General features: G+C 38.6%; 2 protein-coding genes across 8 annotated transcripts in view; both read right to left on the bottom strand.

Annotated features, from left to right (window-relative positions):
* Positions 1-68: 68 nt before the first annotated feature.
* LOC110851718 (zinc finger protein 423) lies at positions 69-11,702 on the bottom strand. 5 transcript variants are annotated; one of them, XR_004835225.1, is made up of 33 exons: positions 11,033-11,702; positions 10,154-10,962; positions 9,727-9,951; positions 9,104-9,484; positions 8,622-9,005; positions 8,309-8,542; positions 7,912-8,232; positions 7,572-7,844; positions 7,203-7,496; positions 6,837-7,118; positions 6,580-6,739; positions 5,875-5,990; positions 5,525-5,797; positions 5,198-5,419; positions 4,992-5,111; positions 4,714-4,917; positions 4,496-4,633; positions 4,280-4,414; positions 4,053-4,184; positions 3,844-3,978; positions 3,017-3,748; positions 2,803-2,927; positions 2,626-2,734; positions 2,426-2,554; positions 2,259-2,336; positions 2,118-2,188; positions 1,976-2,035; positions 1,805-1,898; positions 1,515-1,598; positions 1,354-1,455; positions 1,183-1,278; positions 747-1,118; positions 69-288 (listed from the first exon to the last, which is right to left on the bottom strand). XR_004835225.1 is itself a non-coding variant. In XM_022099600.2 (33 exons), exons 2-33 carry the CDS (start codon positions 11,112-11,114, stop codon positions 1,059-1,061), a joined length of 6,660 nt encoding a protein of 2,219 aa, XP_021955292.1. In that variant the 5' UTR covers positions 11,115-11,250; positions 11,436-11,702; the 3' UTR covers positions 69-1,058. The 5 variants fall into 5 exon arrangements, 4 of the variants coding, with proteins under 4 accessions (XP_021955292.1, XP_021955291.1, XP_021955293.1 ...); XM_022099600.2 differs by having other exon boundaries at positions 69-1,118; positions 11,033-11,250; positions 11,436-11,702; XM_022099599.2 differs by having other exon boundaries at positions 69-1,118; positions 11,033-11,250; positions 11,457-11,702.
* Positions 11,703-12,690: 988 nt separating this feature from the next.
* Positions 12,691-21,651, bottom strand: part of LOC110852669 — a 74,094-nt gene continuing 65,133 nt past the window's right edge. For 2 of the 3 annotated variants that reach the window (XM_035853574.1, XM_022100778.2), the window contains exons 5-11: positions 19,682-19,809; positions 19,536-19,599; positions 19,366-19,453; positions 18,331-18,509; positions 16,051-17,366; positions 14,413-15,737; positions 12,691-14,310 (exon numbers count right to left, since the gene is read on the bottom strand). In XM_035853574.1, coding sequence (XP_035709467.1) covers positions 13,686-14,310; positions 14,413-15,737; positions 16,051-17,366; positions 18,331-18,509; positions 19,366-19,453; positions 19,536-19,599; positions 19,682-19,809 — 3,725 coding nt within the window. In that variant the 3' untranslated portion in view covers positions 12,691-13,685. The remainder of the gene's footprint in view (positions 14,311-14,412; positions 15,738-16,050; positions 17,367-18,330; positions 18,510-19,365; positions 19,454-19,535; positions 19,600-19,681; positions 19,810-21,651) is intronic. The other variant, XM_035853575.1, reaches the window with a different exon arrangement.

Below are 21,651 nucleotides of genomic sequence, written 5' to 3'. Positions count from 1 at the left end.
GAGGAATGTCTATGGAATGCTTTTGATGATGAAAAGGTCGAATGTAAATCAGGCTTCAAGAATGTATGTAAATGTCTTGCAAACAATAAACTTTAATAATTTACTTTGATGGTCAGATTCAATTTAAAATTTTACGGTGTAACATTTTGTCACAAATATTAACAGAAAATCACCTCATTACAATAATTCGCAGACATTGCAAAAGGTATCGTTTGATATCAATTATGTAGATTAAATATATAAACCTGAGCAAATACAAAAGCCTCCGAATCTATAGTCTGAAGTACTCTGAAGGACGAATAAATAATTATTGCATGAATTCTCACAAGACATGTCACGACGAAGACTCATCGCATAAATGGTCAAAATCAACCCATTTTTAATTATTTCTCGGCTCTGGGAATTTATTGTAAAATTTTAGTCAGTAAATTGATATCTAGAATGGTGGCGAGCTTTTTTTAAAAATTAAGGTCAGCCAGTGAGTTTCGATGAGCCCAAATTCCTCTGAATTCTTAAACCCTCGAGATCCCTCCTTCAAAAACTGCCAAACTCTAGAAAAATTGGCAACAACCTGCTGTACAAATTTTAAAATAAATTCCCAGAGCCCAGGAATGATTAAAAATGTGCTGATTTTGGCGATTTTGGCCACGAGCCATCGAGTACTAAATACGTTAAATCAATGTTTTTATGCAAACTTTCGATGCCGAGCTGACATCCTCATTAGAAATATTTTTCAAATAACATACCTTTTTAATTGTCATTTCAATTAATCGGTTCAGCAAAAAATACTCGTTCCAAAGGTTTGAAACGTCGTTGAGAACTAATAAATAATACGCATGACTTAGATATTAATCAGCACTTTCTTAACGAATCGCCATACTTTGTTGGGATATTTTTTTTAAACTTAAATTTAGTATGTAGATATTATTAAGCGTTTACATAGGATATGGCTATTCTTATAAAAATAGCATCAGTCTTGCACAACTTAATAATAAAAATAAATACATTTAACCACGTTTGTCTTTGTAGTGTCTTGCATATTATAAATGGGATGAAATTTAATTGTCCGCATTATCCATTTGGATAAAAATTACACGATTTGTATCCGACTCCAAATTCTAGAAATAAACGACATCAGTATTTTTCAAATTTTCGGACAAACTTTTATTAGTAAATTTATACCTTGGCATGGTCATCGGACACCAAAGGCACGTCAACGATATCGAGTCCTTCCAGCTGGCATGGACTATCTTTAAACTCTATTTCGATTTCATAATCCTAAAAAGTTAACAAACATTCCACGATTTATTAACAAACCTCATTGAGTCAATGACTGTTTTATCTTAAACATACTGGTACAGGAACCATTGTTGTGTTAGCTTCTTCGTGATCTTTCTCAGATTCTTCCATGCCGGTAGAATCGTCATCGCCATCGTCATCTTCAGGTTGATGAGTCTGTCGATTTGAGGAGTTGTTAGAAAATATTCAACACATTCAATCAGATATTGTTGTACCTGGCTATGAAGAATTGAATCACACGGCGAAGTCGCCATATACCCACAGACGAAGCAAATTAAGCTTTCAATATTCGCCAGGGCCTAAATGATTATGTCTGTTAGCTGCAATGTTACTACTAATGGGAGTTCAAATCATGTTCTCAGAGTTTTCTGTAACTCACACAATTCGAAAGAGCAACTCTTTAGTTGGTCTTTCGAACTGTGTGGATCACAGAAAGATCTGGATTTATCATAGTTTGGGCTCCCATTGCTAGTTGTTTGAAACTAAATATTTAAAAATAGTGTACCTGATTATGGGCATGGGCGTCCTCCAATGTCATGGAAAAATGACCGCACTCGTCACATATCAAGCTCTCACCTACTTCCGGTTCATCATCTTCCCTAGAAATTTATCAGTAAATTTTTACAGACCATTCGAGAATCGGATTAAGCGTCAGGCTAATAGGAATGTTTTTTACATGGTTTTCTCGTTGTTTTGGTCTTCATTTTTATCCTGATCTTCATTTTGTGATCCCGGTCTAATAACACCCAACAGGATTATTTTTTTAACTTCAATGTCTTTGAAATTAGTTGGTATCGTTTTCTTTAGGAAGAACTTACAATTTTCCTGTATCCGTTGAAGATGAATCCTTCGACTCCATTTTTCGACGACGTTCAGCACGCCCAACTGCCTGAGTTTAGAGAAATAAAAATTAATACCAATACCAATCCCCAAAATAAAATGGGTGGATTTGTAATTACTTTTGATATGGGTACAGTGCTTTCGTAGACGATCAAAATATCATCTGAATCTGGTGGTGGTGGGGGCAACGATGGCTCCTATATAAATCAGGGAGTCATGCATATAAAATATAAATATTCTTCCTTGTATTTATTCACTGCAATAGCTTTGAAGTGAAGAAACATACTTCCTCATTTTCTACGACTTTATCTGAGGGCAAGTCCGGTTTTTTATGTATATTTTGCTTATGCTCGTCCATCACGGTTTTCGTGCCAGATACAAACGCACATTTTTTACAACGAAACAAGTGTGGCACCTACACATCAAGTCAAATGTTAGATTTAGACATTAGCACCTAGAAACAACGGGTTACAAACTTAAACTTACGCTCAAGTGAAAAATATACGCCTTGCGGTCACTCAAGCCGAACTTGCATAATGAACAAACGTAAGGGCATTGCTCGGACGATTTTGAAGCAGTGCTGTCTAATTGGCTTCTACATAAAATTTATTTAAATAATTAAATGAATGAACCATACACAAGTGAGTAATAGATCTAACTTACTTTAGCCTATCCTCTTCGACCAAATGATTCCTCCAAATGTGCTCCTTGAGTTTGAGCAAGGTACCAAAACTTACTTGATTGTCACAAAGCTTACAAGTAAATTCCTTAAAATTTTCTTCGCATCTCTAAACAAGTAGTTAAATATTCTCTGATTGTAGTTTGCTAAGCTTTGATTCGAAAAATAAAATTGATATATTTATTTTTCAGTACTTACATGAAAGTGAAAGGTTAATTGTCGAACCGTGTCGAAACTGAGCGCACACCTGGAGCACGTAAATCTCATGAATTCTCGAAGACCTGCAGTTCGCTTGTTGGATTCTTGCATTTGTTTTGCATTTCTAACAAGGTCTGTGGGACGCTGTAATGTTGCAACTTCTTTTAAAGACTGCCGATCGTTAACTTGTTTCATTACTTTCGCGTGTCGTGCTGATTTAGAGATCTTGGGGCTAGCTGTTGTATCATTTTCAATCAATTCATCGTCTTCCATATTAGTGTCTTGCTCATTTTCTTCTGATATTGAGATAATGCTTGGCGGAGCAGAGTCCAATTTCTTCCTTTTCTTCACAGACTTATTTTCAGCTTCGTCAACAGTATCAAGCTCGTCGTCATCTATTTGCTCGGATTGAATGACGCTATCGATTACTTTCTTGGCCGCTTCAGCACTTCGTCTTGTACTTGTTCGGGTTGAAAGGGGTCTCTTTAATGTATTCATCACTTCTAGTTGAACTTTTATTTGTTTTGCTTTCGGCTCCACACTTGCCACTTGTTTGGATTGTTGTTGAGAACTTTGTTCTTCTTCTTTTTTATCTGGACAGTCTGATTTGCGTTTTCGAGATCGTAGACTCCTCCTGCTTGGTACCTCCTCCTTTCCACTTACATCATCGCTAATCGCCGCAGAAGCTTGAGGTGGGGTATTATTTTTCGGCTCCTGCGCATTTTTGTGTTTCTGAAAAATATTTGATGATTATTTAGAACAATTTAGAATAAATTAGTGTGCATAATGTCTACCACCACCAATAACAGCACCAATAAATTACTTACTTCTTCATGACGTTTCAATTTTATTCTTAAAGACGTTGTGAATGAACACTCGGAACAAAAAAATTCGTCCGCTATACTTGAATCTTGGGATGAATCGTTCAGCGCTGCAAGATTAGGTGAATTTGGATGTTCAACCTGCCAAGGAATGCATACAATATAAACAACTGGAATAATGATTGATACAAAAACGGTAATGGCTTTGTCCATACATTCATGTGAGCAGTTAGTTTGACTGACTGGTTGGTAGAGAATGAGCATTGTGAACACCGCAATGCCAATTCGGACGATGACTCGTCATCTTCTGATTGCGAACCGTCGTCCTCTTCAACGTTTTGATAGGACTGAGGGATAGAATCAAATTTGCTTTTACATAATTCAATCTCTCCATAGTTTGTTAATTATTAGCGAACATGGTGGTATTATTTTTTTAGCGTACCATTTTTTCTCTTCCTGCCAGTACTACGGATATGTACTTTTTATGCCGGAGTTTAAGATGGTTGTTAAGCGCAGCGCTTGTACGATAAGCACATGGGCAGTATTTACAGACATACCCACCTTTGACGTGTGCCGTCTAGATACAATAAAGTAAACAATTTAGGGACGTTTGGAATAAAAAATATATATGTGAATTGTTCAAGGCTTAATTGCATACTAATTTATGGGCTTCCAAATTAACAGGGAGACGACATGTGTAGGAACACAGATAGCATTTGTGAAGCTTTGCTATTGGAATTGCTGCCGGAGTTTCCTTCTCTGATCTGGATGCCGAGGAAGTCGAAGGTCGAGTTGACTAAAAAACGTGAATGGTCAAATATTTAAAAAATATAATAACGCAATATCAATATTTGATAAAAGTTATTTGTCGCTCACCAAAACATCGTCAGTTTCCTGCACAGAAATCTTCTGCCTTTCTCGTAAATCAATAGAATTCCTGGTAACGCGGGTGTGAACAGGCGTTGACGACTTACGCGTTGGCGTCTTGTGCGAAAGAGCTACATGTTGTCTGAGAGATGTTTCTGACTTATAAGAACAAGTACAGAAAGGGCAAGATATTCCGTTTTCGATGTGTGCTCTCTTAAATAATAACAAAGTTTATAACGCTACCTCTTAAAACAACCTACTTCAACATCAAGTATTAAATTACTCACCGATTCGTGTTGTGCGATAAGAGAAGGAGCAGCAGTGTACGGACATTTTGAGCACTTTTTGTGATTGGATGGCTTCGAAATATGAGTTTGTACAGGGGTCGTGTCACTGCTGATGTCAGACTGAAATGACAAGCAATTATTAATTTCGCCAATTCTTCAACTCCACAATACAATTGGAAAAGTGTGATAAAGTTTGATTGAGTAACCTTTGACGATCCCTTCTTCTTACTAAAAATGTGTTTTTCAAATAAATCGTCATTCTCGCTGTCAGAGTGCATGTCATCGGGCCCCTCAACTTCGGCATACTTCCGCGCTGCCTTTGCAATAGCACTGTTCGATAATACATCTTCAGTGGTGCTGTTTGGGGTTTGTGCTTTCGATCGTGCACCATCAGTTGAGCTGTTACTTACTCGATGAGCGTGTGCTCGCTGTATAGAATAAATAAATCATTATTGCTGTTTATTGAAGAAATGACGCCATGTAGTAAACATTAAAATTTAAGTAATCGGTTGTATGATTATTAGCGGTCTTACAATCATGTGCCAGTTGAGTGAAGTGCCATTATTAAATAATGCAGAACACAAGTGGCAATTATGGTTCTCCTTGGCTGGAGGCGCAATCTTAGGCTTCTGCAAACCCCTTGTTTTCTTTTCTTGCATTCGCTCAAACATTGTCGTGTGTGCTTTGAATGATGGTTGCTTCTTTTTAGAGTGACATTTATATTGGTGTGAGCCTAGTCCTCCTTGGCTTTTGAATCGACAAAAACACTGGTCGCATTTAAAGGGGTTCTTTGCAGAATGGGCGGCCTGTACAGTGACAACCCACCAAATATAAGGAGAGATCGTGATAACACGGAAATTATCGTAATAAAAAATTAGCGCACCGTTAAATGAGTGATGAACCCGGATTTGTTGACTGCCACAAAATCGCAAAATTTGCACTGGAAAGGATTAGAATGCTGGCTGCTGGTTGGTTCGGTCGCTTCACTTTCTTCGAGATCTATGGAGAGTAAATGTGTAGAGCGATTTTGATAAAGCAATTTTGCACTTAAGTTTGGGTTTGCTCGATCAAGAAGCTTTATTTTCGCAAAATAGAACTCTGATCTTTTCTCAGCAAATATTTCGAACGACTGTTTAATTCTAACTCGTTTTGGCTCCACCCTGCGTCTCAAATCTAGATTCTCAAGTTTCCCGTCTTCGAAACTGTTGAGCTTGAATGCGCTCAGGATTAGTTTCTCTACAATTTTTTTAATCTTTGACTTCGCCAGTGAAACCAAGGACAGATTTAAAATTATTGTATGACGAGTCATGAACACGGGTCATGAATCGCAAAATCGTAAGCAGGGAATACGAAACCTCTACCAAACTCCGTTTCACATTACGTGAGTTCATCACATTGACATTAGTTATTTTTATTTTGGCGTTTAAATCATACGAAAGTGAATAAGTTAAACGCCAAAATAATAATAACTGGTGTCAAATAATAAGATAATTCAGCTCATTTGGCTAATGTAATCAATGTGATGAACTCACGTAATGTGAAATGGAGTTTTAGTTTAATAATGGATACAAGAGAAATAATAATGTACCGAATCTCCTCCAGTCGCTGGAGCTAGAATCTTCGTTATTTATGTCGTTCAACTTATGGCTGATATGCATCGACTTTATGTGGTTGTCCAGAGCATCCTTGTCGTTGAATCGACAGGGACAGTTGTAGCACGTGAACTTGGCTTTTGGGCTGTGTGCACTCTAAAATAAACAATCGAATAATGTTATTAAAGCATTTTTAAATAGCAATAACAAATTAGATGATTTGTGGAATTTTTTGGTACGAGCAAAACAATACCTTCATATGGTTTTCCAAAACGAATTCTTCGTCTGCTGGAGTCTCAAATGTACAACCACTTATTTGACATTTTAAAACAGCAACTCCCGTAAATAACTCATCTTCATCCTCCTCGTTCTCAACGTCTTGATCGTCAATTTCATCTTCTTTTGAAGTAGGTGCTATTATGGATTGGTCAACATTAGCATGGTACATTTTCACGTGTTTGTCCAATCTGGTTTGTGAATCAAAACGGCAAGAGCAGTATCCACAGCACAGACTTCGCGCAGAATCATGAGCTGCCTGTTAATAACAATAAAAATGATCTCGTTAATAGCCGTTAGCAAGGATAAAAATGACGGAGGTACAAAATTTTCTTTCGCTTACGGCAACGTGACTCTTGATATGTGTGGTATACTTGGAAGTGAATTTGCACCCTGCGTGTGTGCACTGGTAGCTGCTGCCCTCCCCCTCGACAGTGACTTTCTTGTACCCAACAAGACTAATTTCTGGACTCTTTTGGTTAACTAGCGTCGGAGCCTTGCTTTTTTTAGAAGAGGAGGCGTTGCTCGAGTTTTCACGATCATGATCAGCCGTTTGATGTTGCAATAATAATGTGCTGGTTGAAAATCGGTATGAACACACGTGACAGGGATATTTATTCGACATTAAATGAAGGCCCTGTAATGTGAGTGCAATAAATATCATTGTACTTCAAAAATAAAGATATTGTATTATGTTATCTTATGACTTTACCTTGTGAGATGCAATCATGCATTCCTCTGAAGTGGAGAATTTACATTTGTTGCACTTAAATGAACGCACCCCATTATTAATTATGGAACTGAATCCATCAGCAACAGGTTTGTAAACCTGGTGACGATCTTTGCTAATCCCGGCTGGTGATAATATTGGCATTGTTGCATCGGCCTTATGTTTTGAAGATATATGTTTCATAAGGCCTGCGGAAAAGGCGTAACGGCATAAGCATTGCGGGCACTTAAATTTATTTTTAGGGTGGTGAGCAGCCTGCGAGTTAAAAATGGTTTACAATTAAATATTTGAATTTCCTTAATTTCATCAATTTCATACATACCGTGATATGTCTTTTAATTTCTTTTTCTTTCGGACTATTTTGTCCACAACCATCACAAGTAAACACGCGCTTATTATTGACCACCTGGATAGAATAGCTAGTCTTCATTGTAGCACTTGCTTTCGGATTTGTCTTTTTTCGAGGTGGAGTTTTTTCAGCTGGGATGTCTTCATAGTCTCGCGAATCTAGACCAGCAGCGTCATCACCAACTTCATCCATATCTGGATGACAATTAGATTTGTGCACGTTGAGGAGTCCAACCGAAAAAAATCTGCATGTGCAAAGGCCACAAGCAAACGTTCCATTAGGATCGTGACTAACCTGCAACAACAAAATTGAGGATAAATAATTGATGCCAATTTAAAACTTATTGAAAAACTAGAATCAAGTTATTCACCAAAATATGCTGCCGTAGTTTTTTCCCGTCAGGAACCACGTACGTACACAATTTGCATCTAAAAACATTTACACCCTCGACAGCAAGAATTTCCATTCCGGGCTCGTCAGAGTCTACTGTATCTTGACAATATTCGGGGTGGCTATTTGCTACATGTAGACCCAGCGTTGCACTAGATGAAAATCGGAAGGTACAATATTTGCAAAAGTGTTTTGCGGAAGGGCCATGAGTGTTCTGAAATAAGTTCATAATCATACATATCTATATAACATCAGTAAATTAGTACGCATGTCAATCTTGTAAAACTTGTTACATGAATGTGGGCGCTCGTAAGAGGGAGATCGCGTGCCTGAAACCCACACGCTTCACATTTGAAGAACATCTTGTTATCGCTGAAAACCAATCGATAAGAATCAGTTGGTGCAGTCGGTGCAGAAGGAGGCATGACAATCTCCGTCTTTTGTTGGTGACCATAAGTGGACGGTCGTTTAGTTGGTGAGACTATTGGATTGTCTTTTGCTGGTTTTCCTACCACTTTGGGCACTTGGTGTGAAGTTTTTTCAGACTTAGATTTGGGAATGCTCAATTTCGGTTTATCTGGATGTTGTCTTGCCACATGCAAGTGTAACGGGGCAGCTGCTGCGTACCCACAAGAACAATATGGACAAACAAATTTTGCATTCGTATTGTGAGCACTCTGAAATGAAAGGAATTTTGTAAATCATTTTATAAAACCAATAATAACTTATTATTAATAACTCAGACTCATTCATATCGATTGAACACAATTTTTACCTTGGAATGAGTAATAATTGTTGCTTTTTTTTTCGTCATGTATTCACAGAATCTACATGTGTACATCGTCTTGTTGTTGGTAAAGACTTTGTTGAATGAAAAGACTCCAGTTTCAGTTTTGAATTGTCCAATCTGTTCATGGGAATGAGGGCCAGTTGTCTTCTTTCCAGAATAGGTCACCAAATACTTTGGGGATGGATTGGTTGCTTTGGGCAAGATTTTTGTCGCGATGGATGCTGACGTTGGGGTAGAATTTCCTCTTTCCACGTCGTCTTGCTTGTTCTTGTGAACCATTGAGATATGTTGAGTTAGTTGATTGCCTTTGGAATACTGACACACACATTCCGGACAGCTGAACTTTCCGTTCGGGTCATGGGCCGACTAAACAAAGAAGAAAAAATAAAACAGTAAGAAGTAATTAGTAATAGTCTAATTTTAATAAATATTTTCTGTAAGAATTTTTAGTTTCAACAAACATTCATATAAAGCAAAAAACAAGAATAACAAAAGAACCACATTAATTAGTCAATGGTTAGTTAATCAGTAATAATAATAATAATATCAACTTTTGGCTAACTAGTGAATAGTACATATTAGATATTTAAATATTTTCCGACACTTACATGAACATGTACTCTCAAAGGGTGCTCAGAACGATTCGTGTATCCACAAGCTTCGCAACAGAATTTACTTTTACCATTCACCAGGACTTTAACAATATTAGGTGTCGATAGAGTTCCACCGTAAAGTCCGTGAAACATTTTCAAGTGACGACTCAGTTGTGATTTTGTTTTATATCGGCAGATACAAAAATCACACAAATGTGTATTTGATGGGTCGTGGGCACACTGTTAAATACAAAGAGATACATACATGCGACACATAATAGACACGTATAGATTAGATAGATGGATGGGTAGTTGATAGGACAGAATAGAATTTATGAAATGAATACAACATTCCAACCATAACATGAAAAGCAATTTGTTCCCCACCCTCCCAATAAACCCAATAAAGCAATTACCCACGTATATATACAAGAACGCTTACTTTTGCATGAATGTTTAAGTTTTTCTCTTGGACGGTAGAGTAGGTACAACCAGGAAAATCACACTTCCATTTGCCCTCCTGTTCCTGTCGTCTAAGAAATTCAACTCTTCTGTCATTGTCCATATCTGTCGATCTGGATCTGGACTCCCTCTCGCTGTACGTAGCTTCTACATTAAAATTGGGCTGAATTCCAGACATGGAGTCAGGATCGTTTCGCTCATATTCTCCATAAATTTCAACTTCTTCCAATTCATCCTCATCCCATTCGGTAAGCATGACATTATTATCGTCGTCGTCATCTTCGTTTACGATATTTTGCCACCCTTCATGCTCAACATCATCGTCCTCGTCATCATCTTCATCGTCATCCTGTCCTTCATCCTCCGGCGATAGTCCGATCGGATCTCTTTTATTGTCATGTCGAAACGATGATTGAGCAGCATTCTTATAGGCATCTCTGATGTATCTGGAAATATCCTCTTGATTGCTTTCAATCAAGGCACGCGGTTCCTCTTCGAAAATGTCAATGTCTTCAATATCCTCAGCCTGGAGGGATTCAACAGAGTCAATTATGGGATCAAATTCATTGCTATCGTCCGGCTCCTGGTCCTGATCTTCTTCACCAGACACTTCGTCCAATGGATTTTCCTCCTCTCGTGAAAACGGCGAAATATTGCTAATCTGACAATTGGTTTCTTGTTGATGATAAAGTAATCTTTCCACGGTCAAGTACGCAGTACCACAGCAAACTATCACTCCCTCGCTCGAATGTCGAGGCTGATGAGCGTCCATTAATCTTTTCTTCAATTCTATTTGATATAAAAAAATACATTACTACAAATATTAATAAATAAATCCAAATTCACAGTTCACAATTACCTGCAGGAGTTCGAGCAGCAATTACCCTTCCTAAACTGCTTTTAGCGGTGTTTAAATGTGCATCATCATGAAGAAGCGACATGGTGTCCGTCCCTTGCAGAAAAAAATTGTCTCCATCGAAGGTGTCCCCTTTAAGTTGCGTACCCTCTCGTCTGTTAATAATAGCACCAACTAGCGATCAATTCAAATTCTGAGCAGCTTACAGTTACACGAATTTCCTAAAATAACAAAGGACAAAGGTTGCGTTAATGACGAAACGACCTCGTCTTACCAAACAATAACACAACAATCCATAATACATTCGACTTAATTATCATAACTTATAATATTAGAGTAACTTATCAATTACATACAGCTAAAAGTCAAATTAATAAGAATTACTAAACGGCAAAAAAATCAATACATCAAAAAATAAGGCTTTGACCTCCGGAAACAAAACAAAAATAAACAAACTCTCGGTAGTCAATTTTAACTCGTCTCCATCATGTGTGGCACGGCGAATTTGCTTCCGCAAACTTATCCACGACAGGCTTATCCTTTTGGGGTTATCTTTCCCAAATTAATTAGGACCGTCTGTCACAACTTTTTTAAACTCGAAAATAATTGCACACGAAAGACAAATAAGCAACGTGAAACTTGTGCTTTTTTGACTCGATTGGGAAAGTTGGAAGCTCGAGCTCGAGCAAGTTTAAACTCAGAATTTAGCTCGTTTGGCTTCAGCAACTTGACTTGAAGGGAACGGTTGTCGCGTCATGCATCATAAAATATGCATGAATATCATAATAATATATTGCAATTATTATCTATTTTCTGTTTCAAAAAGTTTATTTCAGGTAGATTATTAATTAGCACCATAAATAATATTTAGACAAGAATATTATAAATAAGTGGAAGATGAAAATTCAAAATTTTATTTCAGCTCAAATTAATAAATTTTTTGGAAGAATTTTCGAAACATTTGATTCAAGAACGTTTCGTCCGAAGTCCATAAGTGCTCTGGTAGAGTTGTGCCCTTTGCTGGAGGAATGGATAAGCGTCTCCTTTTGGTGCATCTTCCTCGACAACTTGGTCATTATCCAGGCCAGCTGTGGGCCAACCATCGTTCAATTCGCCAGATTCGTCGCCGGATTCTTGCTTCCATTTTTTAAATAGAAAAGTTGGTTAGGTTATATTTAAAGATAAGTAAATATGTTAACTTATGCTTTACCTGGTACCCTGTCCCAATCGATGCCGCGAGGGACACGGTCATCAAAGCGAACAAGAGAAATGCGAGGATTACGTGTTTGTTCATTCTTGAGTAAATATTTTTCAGGAAATTTTAAAGGATTTATTTATTAAACAGACATGAACCACTGGGTGAAATAAATGTCTTAAATTCTTCAGAGTATTGTATTTTATTTTGTATTAATTATTACAATCATTGTAACCGATCTATGCCAGTATATGTGGTGAATTTGGTTGGTGGTTTCCGGCTCGTATCGTTCCCCGAATGTTATGTATGTATTAAACGTTTCCCTTGTTTTTCGTCAACTAATAGTAAGCAAAGACTCGACTACTAAGTTATTAATGCTATTTAGATTGAAATTAATAAGGATATCGATCCATCCATGATATGAAATGAATGCGAAATGCTAAGAAAAACCGTACACATTTCCAGCAACGTTTTAAACACATCAATAATTTTATTCATTATAAACCTGGAGACACGCATATTATTTTACGTACGAGCACGCTTCATGTAATTTAATATTTTAAAGTGGTTGCTTAAATATGTATGTATGTGTCGGGGCCATATTTATGTAGATCATATTTAACTTTGGTGTTCTAGCCATGCATGTCAACTAGAGGTATAATTGCGAAACCATATAATGTATGTATTATATGTAATATGGTAAAGGTTATAATTATTAACCGGCGTACATATGTAATTGTAGATCGATGGAACTACTATCTAAATACTACATTTCTTTGCTACGTCTACATTTTAAGATTACATTTGACAAGATTTGAACCGGACATTTATTTATCTCTCTTCCATGAAACAACGCTATATGTTTTTCATCAAGATTGAGAACAAGTACACACAATAGGATCTTTCTAGAGAACATCAAATATATACCCGTATATTTACATATGTAACTAGTACTTAATAAATAGGAGGAAAAACTGAAGTTACTCGTGCTGATGTTTAAAGCATAAAAACTTAGGACTAAAGTGCTAATCTTCATCTTCATATTTTATTTTTATTTGTACCGACCAGTATCATACGTAGATAAATTTTAACCATAAATTTTGGCAATAAGATTATTTTCCTACTGAATTAATTGGATTGATTCGTATATAAATGCCTCATTAAAGACGTATGGCAAGCAAGTTTTATACAAATATGTACAAAATGGTAGACAATTGAATTATCCGAGATTACAGATTTAGTGGAATTTATACAAGTTTTTATGTAAATTTACATGTATCAAAATTTTGTGCGTACTTGACTCAAGTCGCAAGTTGAAGCAATATGTATAGCAATTATTAATTATAACAACACTTTACACATGTAAATTAATGGATAGAACGAATTTGAACATTTTGTGAAATGACGGTCAGCCTTTTTAACAATATTTACAAATTTGTACAAACGGATCATGTCTTTAGTTTAGTTCTTTTTGAAAAGAGAACGATCAATTTTAAAGTACTCTTTTCCCGAGCGAGGCTTCATACTCGTGGATTTCTTCGGAGAGGCCGATATGTTAAGATTAACAGCGTCACTGTGATGCGTGGTCATTAGAACGTTATGCGGGTTTATCAGCGTGGCCACCGTATCCCCAGATCCTCTTGAGCAAGACGATAACGTTGATAGGGTTTCAATATAGTCCGAATCTGTGCAATCTGAATTACCACTACTCGTGCTGTTGGCACCTGAAACTAAGTTTCGTCGGCTTTGTACCATTTCTCCGCATTTTACTGCGGCGACCAAGGGGTTTACAGGGATCGGTTTTGCAAGTACCACGTTATTTCCTACTTGCACCTCTCCTCCAGTTTTGATAACCTGTCCCCCCGTCGAATTCGACTCTGCTTCTTCAATCGTTTCGTAGTGTCGGTTGGCTAATGCGAGATCAGTATTTGGCGAAGTTGGGGAGGATGGATTGATAGGTGTACTTATTTCAACCTCTTGCGGCCGTGGTGTAGACGTGGCTGAAGTATTTTTACCGTTCGAACCCCCAGGAGAAGTGCGTTGAGATTTGCGAGGGAGTGATTCATGGAGCGATTGGTGGTACCGACTATAAAAAAGATTATCGAGGCAATTTAGTTATTTATCATGCCAAGTTATCCATATCTCTAGTTAACTTATAGACATATCATAAATTATAAAGGACACAAACCTTCCAATATCGTTTAAAGGAGAAGAATCATCGAAAAATAATCCACCATCGCCAGAAACTCCGGAATCGCTGGAACTGGCTGAGCCTCGATTGGCATGACCCCCTTTGCATGGCACACTTGAAGATCGTCTCAATGGAAGGGAAATTGCTTCATCGGACTCTTGGCTGCCTCTTCGTGACTCTTCCGCACTGGTGGAGGTGGAAGATGGTGGTGAAGTGGTGGAAGAATTTCCCTTGTCCTTTATCTCCATTCCTGAATCGGTAGCAGACGAAGGTTCCTTACTTTCCGAACCACTCGTGATAGCAGTCGTACCAGAAGCAGTAGGAGCAGCAGTGGTACAAGTGGCGTCCTTTGGTGGTACAACAACACTACTGGTTATTTTTGTGTCACATGATTTCTTTGCATCTGCACCACCATCAATCGCAGCAGCAGAGTTTTCATATTCATTTTCCAGAATTGTTTCAATCTTTGGCTCCGGATGGACTAGAACTGTAGTTTCTTTGGTTGTGTATTTGGTTGCAGTGTGTGAAAAATCTGAAGAAGAAATTTCCTTCGCATTTTCGTAAAGCTGAAGTGACTCGGCAAACTGTAGATTAACATAATTCGAGTGTCCGAATTCCATGGGTAGAGAGGAATCCGTAGTACTCGGATCGGGTGCAGGTGGTTTCATAGTTTTTATATTGTGATGCTGTCCACATCCACCAACGCCACCACTTCCTTCCACCATATTTGTGTACGTGGGCTGATGCTGGACTGAATTTCGGTTCTCGTAGATCGGGAGGTTATCACAGTTTGCAACGACGAATTGTTGCTGATTTGGAGGACCTGGTCTCGGAGTCTTTTTCGACTTGTCCACTTGAGCATAAATCGCGTTAGGGTTGTTGGTAGGTCTGGTAGGAATGGATCCCGCGACGAGGGGCATTTTTCCCTCGCCGTTGATGCTGATGGAGGTTGAAGTTATTGAATGCTGCATGTTGGGCGAAGTGAGGGCGACATTGTGCGGATTATTGTGCGGGGGAATATCATAGTTTTCAAGTCCATTTCCCCGACGGAGAATGCAGGATGGATTTTGGGTGTGATGTTGATGTTGGACTGGAGGATATTGTTGCACAGAGTGTTGATGGTGATGGTGTTGAAGATGTTGATTATTATTATTGTTTGGGGGAGGGTGTTGAGAGCAGCAGGGACATCCCGACGTGGGATTTTGCGTGCAACATGGGCAATGCTTCGGAGTATCGTAAAATTCTTGGTCAGAGGACGAACCCACGAGAGAGATCGAGGTGGAAGCAGTCGTTGCGATAGAACTGCGGTCCATTGGAAGCTTCTAAATCAAAGGAAAATGTGAAAATTAGTCATTAATGGGCAATTACAGACTTCTTATATGGGTGGTAAATACGTATAATCTGCGTATATAACTTATTATGATGGCGATATATACGTGAGGATGAATTTAATGGGCACTTTACACAAGGAAACTTATTTTCTTATAAAAACGAGGAAAGAAAGTGGGGTCGAAACCAGAATTATTAAGTGAATGGACAAGTTCCTACTTAAATAGAGAGGAGTCTCTTTGGGACAATTTCTTATCAACCCTCCCCTTATCCGTCACCATCAATCGCGTCCCCCATTTTTCTCACCTTATTCCAATCAATCGAAGACATTGATGAAGTTCCATTTAAGCCGATTCCACTGGTACTTGCCCCTTCCGAGTATGGGTAGCAACCCAGCCCTGGATTTTGTGCAGGAGGAGGGACGCATCGTGGAAAGTCGTAATTTTCATAAGGTCCAGGTCCACCAGTCGTGGCTCCGGCCATATGAAGATTTATTGGCTGTGGTGGATGAGTTTTATTCCCTCCGAGGGATTTTTGTTCTGCAACCCCGTTGTAATAAATATGACCACCACCACCACCGCTCTGCTGTTGTCCACCCATCACGGAGGGTTGTTGTTGGCAGTGACAATTTCCCAAAACACACACCGCCGCCCCGTTATAACTCTGATTGGGACAAGGTTGTGGTTGTGGAGCGATGGAAATATTATGATTCCGTGGACCCCGACAGGGTGATGCACACACCGCGGTGCTGGTAATGCCTCCCTGTTGTGTCTGACCACCATTATGGCACGGATTTGACATTTGATTACTGCTCCCATTCTGAAACATGCCTGGAGGTGTGTTTGATCTAGCGTTACGTCGCATTTCTGCCACCAGTACGGACCTCGGCGTGTCATAGTAATACTCTGCAGGTCCACCACCACCGACACCGACACCACTACCACTTCCGTGACTTGATATAGATAATCTGTCGCTATTTCCGGACCCAATTGAACCCTGGAGTCCGGTTGAGGATGACGGTAAGTTTGCAGTACCACCACCACCACCACCCATGCTGGCGGATGCAGCAGAAACGTTTAAATCCATGGTCCACGATGGGCTGAGAATGTCCGTTTGTTGACCCAACTTGGACATGCAGGATAAACATCGTTCCATCGCGGAGGGGAGTGGTTTCGCAATTTGTAGAGCAGTACCGGCCGGGTTTCTGGCGGGGGAGTGGGGTCCCACGGTCACCGTTCGGGCGGAGGAGGAGGAAGGGGGGTAGTTGTTGGGGTGGTGGTGGTGAGAAGATTCGTCTACCCCTCCTGCTGCTGGACACATGGAAATGCTGTCGCAATTGTCAAGTAATTCGCATCGAGAATCGGACCAGATTTGAGATTGGTGATTGGCTTGTTGATGATTCATTTCTCCAGCGGAAGAACAAGCAGAACATAACGCTTCCGCACTCCAGCTTTCTCTCGGAGCGCAAGGAATTGTGGAGGACGAGGATGAGCTCGACGAGGGTGCTGGTTGATTCATGTTGATGACAGAAATGTTCGCACTCGACTCGTGGCACGGCATGGATGACAACGTTCTCATTTCTGATAGGCGACTGCTCATCGACTTCCGGGGGGAATCTGTAACTAGATTTGATATTCAAATTGTGAAATCAGCATTCATTCACACCTCGGCAAGGTGGGTCTCTTTGGTGAAGTGGTAAGTGAGATACATAAATCAGGATAATGGATTCGTATGTACAGGAAGAAGCTGAGGAGCCAGTTAATCGGAAGTGAAATTAACCCAGAGGGTCTCCTCCGCAATATTAGCGTCATCTCATCCGTGCATTGGACTCGTATGCACACACAATTTCGTTATATTCCCACGAAGAGAGTTTCGAATTGAGACGAAATCGCCTTTGGGATTTATGAACTGCTAGTGAAATTACTTATATCTGTTCTTGGAACTTGAAAAGGAGGGATTAGAACGAGAGAGAGGATAATAAAGTCAAGTAGATTTGAATATTCATTACGGACTTATTCTTGCATGATAATTAATCTATGACACGAAATAAACTTGGTTCGTTCGTGGAGCTAAAGTTCTTTTTAGACTCGTATTCGCATCGTGTGAATATTTGGACGAAAGTTTATACCTACTAGGATGTCCTAGATGGAAGATTTTGGAAAAAAACGGTTTGCGACTTTTGATTTGGCAAAATTTCGTAAAAAAACCGAATTATAAAAATTTTAAATATAGTCTTATAAAAATTTAAGTATAAACAATTCCATTAATTTGGAAAAAATTTAGAACACTTAATTCTTTCAAATCGTAAGCAATAGTTCTAAAACAATTTTTATTCTAAAAAATCAAAAACCGATTTTCGAGTGTTATTAAATCGGTTTTAGGTAAATTTAAAACCGAGTTTAGGTTAAATCGGAAACCGGTTTTAGAAAATCGGAACAAATGGTTTTGGATGTTCTACATAAATGCATCGTTGATCTCTTCCTGTGAAGGAGACGCTCTTTGATATACGAATTTTCGCAATTTTCACAAATTGTAACTTTCCTTACTTATTAATCTAAAAGAAAAAAAAATGCAAAAATTGCTCACCATTTCCAAACCTTCTGGTAGAAGGACCTTTGCCTAATTGACCTTTCGATGACATGTCCAGTGCATCAATGATCAACTTCATTTGTGGCGGATCCGAAATCATGACATGGACACCTTCATTTTTTCCACATCGCGAACCCCCTTCAAACACAATCCGTCCGTCGACAATCCCATACCGTCTGCAAATGCAAGAAAAAAAAATTAATTATTCAACAGACTTCAAGCTCATCTCGGAACAATAAATCTTCAAAGAAGTACGGTTACAGGGTCTCAAATTTAGAGGTGCATTTACTTATATCTGAATGAACAAACCCTGCTTCTCTGTCAGTGATGAAGAACAATGTTCAAGTTCAACTTCATTTCTCATTCAAATTTTTCATTCTTATCTCCTCACCAACCCCAAAGTTCATCCCGGAATATGCATGAAGAAGACCGGATAGAACAATTTTTAAGGATTTTTGAGAATTATTAAAATATTGACTCCTTCCTTTCAAGGCATGAAAATTCCGAACGAAACCTCAAAAAGTCAAGCATGCCAAGGTTGGGTGTTCGTTCCTTCGCTTAATAATAAAATATTCTAGCTCATTTCCTATTCTCATTTCCGACAAAAAGATGCTTGTTGCCTGACTGCCTCTTAAAGTGTTTACTTTGCATATAGAGTGAGTGAGAGAGGAAAAATAAATTCTCCACATGCTGTCAGTAAGTGAAGGAAGATACAGTTGTTATTTTTAGCAAGTATTTTTTTCTTACTTTTCCTACCATAACTTAAAATTGGATGGAGATACATAAATTTTGCACATATGATGAATGGTAAAATTCGGACGTGCACATCGAGACGAAAGTTAAAATTTAAGTCGTGTGTGTTCTCGCATTTTAACAAAAGCTGGAGGAAGGAGACTTGTCTTCACAAAAAAACATGATCTGTCAACTGAATTTTGAGACTCCGTAGTTTTCGGTATTGTATGTGCATAAATTTAATTCGTCTTCAATCATGCTACACATTACAGTTATCTACATGCACTGATAAGTACTTACCTCAAATGAGGAATTTCCCAATGTCCCAAAAGTCGAGGTGGAATCCCTCCCGTGAGACAGAAACGCTTATCCGTCACGTGCAGCTTTGCTGAAAGGTTTCAGACATCAATTAGTCCATTTAATTAACCATGCCTGCATAATTTTGGAAATATCAATGAAGACAACTTTACCAGGTCCAGGTGTCAATTTGCTCTTGGCAGGGACTGAAGCCAGTTGGACCAAAAAGTGCTGCCCCTAAAGAAACAAATTAATAATTAATAAATACAAATTATATACCACAGATACAGGTAATAGGTTAAACATTTGAACAACCAACCTCGCCCAGATTGTTGGCTATTCGGACACTCCATTGGATCAACCGTTCACGATTGTCGAACGCTAAGACGACGCATAAGTCTTGACAGATGATTGCCAAAGTGTGAGACTCCTTGTCCAGTGTGAAGCCTGGGCATTAAAAAATATAATATTTATAATCTCTGTATTTATATATGGATAAGGCGTCGTTAATGCAAAATGGGTCATAAATTCATACTACTTTAATATACCGTTTCTTAATGTATAATCAAGTCGTAATTTACACACCCTTCTTGCTTGCATTACCAGTTTGACGAGCTAAATTGACTTTGACTTTGTACATACATATTTAAGAAGTGTTTCAAAATGGAAAATATTTATGTATGTACAAGCAAAAGTTCTGGATCAAAGATCCGTGGACTTTTTATGGATGGTGAGACGTGATTATTTTGAGGAATCTTTTTTAACCCACCCCTCATCTTTGCCAAGGCATAAACTAAACTTGCCTGTTATGTACATATTTTATTTTACAGAGCGTCGCTTTTTTATCTGATAAAGAATTTGACCTTGAATAACCCCGGAACGGTTTGTCGTAGCGGGTCAAAATTTTGAACAGAGGATCATGTTATCCTCAGGTAGTTGTGTGCAAAATTTCAACTCTCTACTTTCAAAAATACCTCCCCCACAGCCCCCAGAAGGTGAGGCAGTCATAAAAACTCGTTGCAAACTTAAGTACCCGTCTAGCCTAAAAACAAAACATCTTAAAAGTGAAGGAAAAACATTTGCGAAATCTAGAATCAATAAGGTATTTAAAAATATAGGTGAAAAGCGAGAAATTTTGAGCTAAGGGCAACCACCACCCCCTCCAAGAAGGCAAAAAAAGTGTTAATTCCGACCGTGCTTAGGAAAATTTACCTCTTGACCTCCAAAGACAATCGACCGACCCAAAAGGAAATTTCCCTTAAGGTTGGGGTGTCTAAGCGTTGAGTGAAATGAGAAATTAAGATTTTGAGAACACGACTTCGTCGGAAATCTCGTGTGCATCAGCTGACAGAAAAACAAGAAAAAAATCGCGCCCGCCTTTGCAAAAAAATTTATCAAATTTTCTGTCAAGGAATAAGAGTAAGGTTTTGGTGACATTTGACGAAGCACTAATTTCTCTACAAAACACTAATTGGGTTCGAAGCGCTTACTATACGACAAATGCCGAAAACAATTCACGCAAGTTGGTGCTTTCCCGTGAGGAGAACTTTTGTAACAAGTTTATGGTTGTGGGTCCAATGTCGGGTCGTGGTGTCCTCCCACTTATCAAAGTCCCCCAAAAAGTGAAGGATTCATCGAAGCATTTTGTGGACCGTGTATTGAAACCACTTTTAGAATAAAATTTTACTAAATTGCACGGTAAAAAAATAATTAAGATAACTTTTCATCATGACGGAGCGTCTTCCCAGACGGCAAAGTTGACCCAAGATAATGCAACGGACCTTGAAGCTAGGTTAGGGATAAAAATCATTTCGAATAGTGAAATACCTGTATAGTCCCCCGATATAAGTCAAATGGACTTATTTGGGGTCGGATACTTGAAAACAAAATTTTTCTGCGGAGACCGAATTTTTTAGACGGAGTTTGCAACGAGTTTTTATGACTGCCTCACCTTCTGGGGGCTGTGGGGGAGGTATTTTTGAAAGTAGAGAGTTGAAATTTTGCACACAACTACCTGAGGATAACATGATCCTCTGTTCAAAATTTTGACCCGCTACGACAAACCGTTCCGGGGTTACTCAAGGTCAAATTCTTTATCAGATAAAAAAGCGACGCTCTGTATGTTCCTACTTTTATGATTGGTTGGATGGAGGATGTTCTGGATTTGTTTTAATAGCTCTCTTGTTATTTTTGGGCCACCCTCATCAATCATTCTTTATTCCAAAATGGTCAAAATTTAAGAATCAAGACTAATATGTGCAAGTACATAAGTGTGTCGATTTGATAAAG

Source organism: Folsomia candida, unplaced genomic scaffold (genome assembly GCF_002217175.1).
Source record: "Folsomia candida strain VU population unplaced genomic scaffold, ASM221717v1 Fcan01_Sc007, whole genome shotgun sequence".
Classification (NCBI taxonomy): Eukaryota; Metazoa; Arthropoda; class Collembola; order Entomobryomorpha; family Isotomidae; genus Folsomia; species Folsomia candida.
Note: the sequence above shows the minus strand (reverse complement) of the source record. Positions and strands in the feature narration are given on the sequence as shown.